This window comes from Echiichthys vipera (assembly GCF_963691815.1).
Source record: "Echiichthys vipera genome assembly, chromosome: 20".
NCBI lineage: Eukaryota > Metazoa > Chordata > Actinopteri > Perciformes > Trachinidae > Echiichthys > Echiichthys vipera.
Window position 1 is genome coordinate 10643167 of NC_139845.1, and position 7006 is coordinate 10650172.

General features: G+C 38.7%; 1 protein-coding gene across 1 annotated transcript in view; it reads left to right on the forward strand.

Annotated features, from left to right (window-relative positions):
• The window catches only part of cacna2d4a (calcium channel, voltage-dependent, alpha 2/delta subunit 4a), a gene marked incomplete at both ends in the record, with an annotated part of 85358 nt that extends 81233 nt beyond the window's left edge, over window positions 1–4125 (forward strand). The window contains 6 exons of the mRNA XM_083935593.1: window positions 895–950; window positions 1468–1488; window positions 2029–2149; window positions 3103–3218; window positions 3464–3546; window positions 4033–4125. Coding sequence (XP_083791719.1) covers window positions 895–950; window positions 1468–1488; window positions 2029–2149; window positions 3103–3218; window positions 3464–3546; window positions 4033–4125 — 490 coding nt within the window. The remainder of the gene's footprint in view (window positions 1–894; window positions 951–1467; window positions 1489–2028; window positions 2150–3102; window positions 3219–3463; window positions 3547–4032) is intronic.
• Between the last annotated feature and the right edge of the window lie 2881 nt (window positions 4126–7006).

Genomic DNA, 7006 nt, shown 5'->3' on the forward strand with positions numbered 1-7006 from the left:
GGTTGAAAATACAAAATCATGATATGAACAGCTGGAGATTTACATTTATTTGTTTTCTTCTCAAGAGTTAGATGAGGAGATCGATACCACTCTAGTGTCTATATGGTAAATATGAAGCTAGTGCCAACAGTCAGTTAGCTTAGCACAAAGACCTCAGGGCGAACAGGGGGGTAACAGTTAGCCTGGCTCTATCCCAATAATGCAAAATCCACCTACCAGTATCTCTAACAATTACTGCCATATTATGTCTTATTTGCATGGTTCCCAAGGGTCCTTGAAATCCTTAATATTTTGTGAATTTGAGGGGTTTTCTGAAAATAGACATAACTAGACAAGGGTCATTAAAAGTGCTTGAATTTATATAGTTTATGCAAGAACAGAAATTTAAGTTCACTGAATGTTAGTACGGTAAATAGGCTGCATTCAGCTGCGGTTGTCTCCTGCAGCTGTCTTATTGTAATATTGTTTCAAGCATCAGCCTTCCAGTTGTAATTATAAAAATTGTCATTGTTGCAACAGTCAATTAACCTTGATCCATATCCCAAACTACTGGCCCTGGAAAGTCCTTGAAAAGTCCTTGAATTCGATGTTTAAGAAGGTGTTGGAACCGAATCCATGATGATACTGAATATTACAATTAGCCGTTTTAACAGGAAGTGCTGGACAAAAAACATTTCAGTTTTCACTGGAGCGACTTAGTAAGGCTTACCCAGTTATCCAAAAAACAGCTACCAATTACTGCTGAATAATTTCAGGTCCCATTTTTAAATTCCCATGACACAACTTTGGGTCCTGGCCCAGTTTTTGAATCCTGAATGCAATCTGCTTGCAATCTGCTTTGGTTTATAATGATGGCTGCCTAATTGACTCCACTCTCCTCTCCTCTTTCTCAAGGTTCCTCCTGGAGTTTAATATCTGCGGCTTCTGGCACACAGAGCATTTCGCTGATGGTGAGCTCTACAAGACAAAATATAGCCAGTTAAGGTCGAACTCTATCCATCTCTGTGAAAAATGTCCCTTTATATGTGCTAAGAAATGTCCTTCTACGTGTAGAAATAATCCTGACCGTCAGAGAAGATTTAGGATAACTGCAATATTTACCATATATCATATATTTCTGTATAAATAATATGTATATCATCTACAAGGATTGCAAGTAAGTTCTTATGGGAATATTAAATCATATTCAAATCTTAGCCAGAGTTAATAATGCTCACCATCAACACTCGCTCATTTTCATCATATCAACCTGAATGTTGTCAGTTCAAAACCAGGAGTGTTTACTGTTAACATTAATTGCCTGTCTCTAAGTGATTATGGAATAACATCCCGTCCTCTGATCCCCTCACCTCCCATCCGCCTCTGTCATTCCATCCATCACACATTCGCCCTCCTCATTACTCCACCTGTCAATCATCTGCTATTCCTCCTCCTACATGTCATCATCATCGTCATCCATCCATTCAGCCAAGCCATCTTTCAGCGTGTGTGAGTATTTGTCTTGACGAGTCTTTCAATGTTCTGTAAAACTACTTTATTTTGCATTTTATGTGTGGTGTAGTGTTTGTAGTACACAAACCAAATAAAATGTGGCGTCTCTGATTATGTAGCTTTCAGTGGGAACATGCACAACTGGCAATTTGTACAAAACAAGACCTGAGCATGCTGTTACACTAAAACTAATATACTGTAATTCTAAGGAAGACAACACGTGTGAAAATTTCAACAAGCCATTATGGCTCTTTCTGGTTTCAAACCCATCATTTTACCTGTACACAGACACCAAATTCAATTTTGTACACAGCAAGCTAGAGTACCTCTGGTCATGGTAGACAGAGCAATAAATGGCTGAACTGTGAAGCATTTAAATAGCACTCAGTATTCTCCTGTCACAAACTCTCAGACTGTCAGTCATCCACAAAACATCACACACACACACACACACACACACACACACACACACACACACACACACACACACACCTTCTAATTCCCAACCTCAATGACCCATATCTATTTCTCTATTAGCCTCAGCTCATAAGAAAAGAGGGGACATCCTGCAGCCGTGTGACACCGAGTACCCCAGCTTCGTCTACGAGCCGTCAGTCAAAGAGACCAACAGTATCATTAAGTGTGGACGCTGCCAGAAGTAAGCACACACTTATGCAAACACAAATCTGCAGTGCAGGCCCCTCTTGGCCTCAGACCAGTCATATTGAAATTGTCCTTCCAAAATCCATTTTCTACGGCTTTGCTCTGCTCTACATAGTGAGAGCAGCGTGTGTTTATACAAGAGTATCAAGAAGAGGGAAATAAGTAGAAAGGGACGTAATTAGATCTGGGTGCATGTGGTTATCGAAAGACCGAGAAGCATATGGAGAGTAAGAAAGAGAGAGACTGGAAAACTGAGACAAAGTGTTCAGAGAGGTAAATGAAAAAAACAGAGATGGGGGAGAGGATGACAGAGACAGAGATGGAAAAACAGTGGGAGGCAAGAGGAGGAGGAGGAGGAAGAGGAGAAAGAGAGGGAGGCTTCTTTGCCTGTGTGTGAGTGTGTGCGTGCGTGCGTGCGTGCGTGCGTGCGTGCGTGCGTGCGTGCGTGCGTGCGTGCGTGTGTGAGTGCGTGCGTGCGTGCGTGCGTGTGTGCTTGTGTATGCGTTTGTGTGTGTTTGAAAGAGAGAAAATGAGAGAAATGAGAGAAACACCGTGGTTACTATGTTATTTCAGCAGGTTTGGGATCGTAAGTTGAGTGTGAACGCCCTCATGAGGCCAAAAGAGTTATAATGCAGCAAAAAAACAGCTTATAGTAACACTAGTGGACAAGATTATTACAGTACATTACCAATTATCCACTACAACCAACCCATGCAGTCAACTAAATCTGCAAGAAATAGAAATAATCCTATGAGTTATTATATGAAACACTATTTGGAATTCTTCTTCTATATATTTGTATCAACATAAAAGGCCTTGTGAGAATCGAATCTGCCCTGGGCCCCTTATTTCTTAATGCCCTACAATACATGAGAGGTTTTCTTTCTCTGTGCTTTTGTTCGTGGGCACATTTTCACATGTTTTATATCACGTGTTTGTGTGTGTCAGAATGTTTGTGGTGCAACAGATACCAGATAGCAACCTGTTGATGTTGGTGGTGCAGGCAGACTGTGACTGCTCCCGACAGTACTCACCCATCACCATGGAGCCCAAGGAAGTCAAATATATCCTTTGATATTTTGGTATTCATGGAGTATGCTAAATAATCTGTCTTTTAACAGCCATATTAAACCAGATGTCTTTTATCGGCTTATACTATAATTGTGTTTTGATTAAGCTTTTCTTCTTGGACAACGTTTGCCCCACTCACTTATATTCTGTGAGCCTGTGTATTCCTGCTGCGGTTCATTTGTGAGAATTCAAGGGAACCCGCTGCTGTTCCTGTTGTTGCTCTTTGACCCCGCTGCACATAATGCTTCGGTGAAGTGTGACAGGATGAGGTCCCAGAAGATTCGCAGACGTCCCGAGTCCTGCCACGCCTACCACCCCCAGGTCAGCTCTCATTGGTCCAACCCATTCTTGTCTTGCTACACTGGTTCTGTCCACCAAATAGTGTTTTCTAATTGAGTGCATTGTTGTTAGCTTCTATGTCTGCTGTCATATTTAGCTTGATTTATTGATTTAATATCAATAGCCTTTAAATGAGCTGTCCGCACTTCTGTATGGTAGTGATGTCACAACTATACTATATATACTGTAGGTCTAAAGTGTCGTTACAGTCATTCCCCGTCTGCAATAACAATGCAAGACACTGAGAGATACGGAATTCCAAGAAACGCTGACCAATCAGAGCAGACTGGACTTTTTTGGGAGTGGGGCTTAAAAAGAGAGGCGCAGTTTTTTCAGTTTCAGACAGAGGGTGAATACAGGTATATTCTGGTAAACATGTAGTAGAAACCCATTTACACGTATGAACCTGTCCCCTTTAAGTCATGGCAGGAACACAAAGTAAAATCCCCTTCTGTTTTGTCCCTGTAGGAGAACGCCAATGACTGTGGAGGAGCTTCTGTTCTATCTCTCTCGGCCTCTCTCTTCCTCACCTGCCTCTCCTTCTCTGCACTTGTCTCCTGATGATGGACAACTTTCCGGTTTCAGCCGTTGTCATAAAGGAGATGACTGGGATGACTCACATGTGTTTGGACACCCGTCACCTCAAGTGGATTTTTTAAGAACTAATTCTGCACATTTTGCTCATGACAAACCTAGTCTCTTATGACGGACCTTTTATGTCGTTTTTGAGCATTTGTTGGTGACCTTCAAGAAACGATTACATCTGAACTGAAAACCGCAAAGAAAGAAAGTTAATGGGCTGTTGTTGCCATGGATACTTTTCCATAAGTTGATTTCTCTACCAATTTGCATCTCAAAATGAAAATGAACTAAAGAGATGGTGGTAGCTATGATGTGCAATAATAAAAGGGGGTTATGAGTCACAAGATGAAACATAACAAAGTCCAGGGAGGGGAAATATGTTTGTTCATATCATTTCTCATTTCCATTGAACTGAATATTGCAGACACACATGCATATTATATATGCAGCTGCAAGCATGCACTCCTAGAATATTTTATCATCCTGAAGGCTTCATCTGTTGACTATTATGCTTTTATAAACATTGAATGAGAGAAGGGCTACAGTAGTATATGTTAAACATTGTTGTGTAACGTCAGTGTTGCTGCTGAAAGTCATATTTTACAAGGTGGTTTTGCAACATTAGGTTCTTTGAATCTTCTGAAAATCTCGAAGGGTGGTGGCTCAGTGCCAAGTACTCACAGTAGGAGTTGATAAAAATGGAATAAAGATTATCAGAATGGGAAGTCCCTTCACCATCTCATTTTTTGAGTTTTTACTTACGTCCCAAAAAATATGTTTCTGTGACATATCATTCAGAAATGTATGCCTTTCTGTCTTTATCAGCTGTGTCTTTCTGTGTGTTTGTACGTACTGTATATAATAATGTTTGGCTGGACCTGTGGAAAGTGGAATGAGGCATTCAATCTGTTTAGATTAGTTGCTTCTTTTTTTTTATCAATGTGATGATTTCAAAGCAAATCTAGAACAAAATAATAATTCTTCTCAGTTTCTGGAATTAACTTTATGGTAGTCACTGCATTTGCTGGACTGGTTTTTGGATACTTTACTTTGTCCCCAACTGCTACTTTTTACTTGGCATGAATAACAATATCATTTTTAAAAAATCGTGATAAAAGCAAAGGAAAAGCTCAAAGTGCTCACACTGGGAAACAAGATTGTCATATGGTGAAAAACACTGTTTGGAAATGTCATATAAGTAATTGCAATGTAAATTAACAGTGTAAATCTAATAACATAGGTATTTTTGTATTTGCTTGTGTTTCATATTTTGAACTTCAGCTTTTCATTGTATTTTGGGCTGGGAGTGTCCCTGTAGCTTTTTCTGTGTCGTTTCTGAATCATCTTGAACATCATGTCTTTCAGTTGAGCTTACTCTGATGACAAAACCGCCTGAAAATGTGCTTGTTTGTGTTCATAGAGTCAGTTACATATTGTGTGAGTGTGCATCATTACAATATGTCTTGCTGAGATTATCAGAGTCATTTTATTAATTTTTCTCATTTTTGTTTGGAATTTCCACTTTACAATAGTATGCACATTGTATGGTTGATGTGTCCAAGTTGTATGTCGACTGACTGAAGTCATGATCTGAACCAAGTAAATTATCCTTCTGGTTTTCTACTGTATGTGTTGTCATTGATTCATTTCAGTGCACTTATAAAGATACAAACAATACCAGGTTAAAACAAAGAATCAAGAGACTGATAAATCACTAATCAAAGCAATGCGATCTAACGTAGGACTTCCTTGAATCTTTGACCTTGGATTTCATAGAAAAGTGAATTCAATCCCAATGAAATCAGTCTATTAATAAATGAACCTCATTTTTTCCATAACTGAATCTAACTGGAATTTAAACGTTGTGCTCCAAGTAAAGAGTTTGGTACATGAAGGGCTTGAAGTTGTTTAATGATATATTTCTATCTATCTTATGTGAGATTGGACATATTTCCCCAAGTCCTGAAATCCTTAAAGCAGAATGCGTGAGTTCCTCAAAGAAAAGATCTGTTCTATAACGTTGTATTGAAGCTGAACTAGAGTTTCAGCCTGAGCTCCTAAATGAGCTTTTCATATTGCACCAGCTAGAGGAATAATGCAAAAATTCTAATTATCTAACTACCAATTACCATCATGAGCCATTGTTGTACTGGGACAGAAAAGGCAGTATGATGGTTGTATATCTCACCTTGTGTTATATAATCGTAATAGTGCTTCATGCTTTGATTGTATTTCCTTCAACTGACATTTTGAACAACAATGCAGTATATGCATTATTTCAGTAGCATCATCCAGTGTAGTAAACCTACACGTTCAGATTGATGTATTCTGGGATGCTGACACATCTGGGCTCCCAGACAGTTGGATGGACAGAAGAAAAAAACGGATGAAAAGTTCAAAATGATTAAAAACAATATGCATGATAGGTCACTAGTTAGTTGTTAGTTGGTTGTAGAAACATGCACTAATTAATGATCCTTCCCAATGATGAATAACCTGAACAGCCTCAGTTGTCCTAACTTGAATATATAGTTAAATACAAAGATATGGCCAGAGAAGTTCTTGGTAGCATGTATGCAAAGACACAGTCAGTTACCAAACGCGTTAAGAATACAAAGAACATCTCATATAGAGAGCTGTCCCAAGGCGAGAGGACCATCTTATCTGCCATGGCGCCAGAATAGTAAAACAAATATATCAAATATTAATTCAGACTAAATATATATATTTTTTTATGGAAAAGCTATTTTTTCAGTTTGTACCCCTCAAAACGCCCTGTGGGTGTATTATTATTATTATTATTATTATTATTATTATTATTATTATTATTATTATTATTATTATTGTTTTTAAATATGTC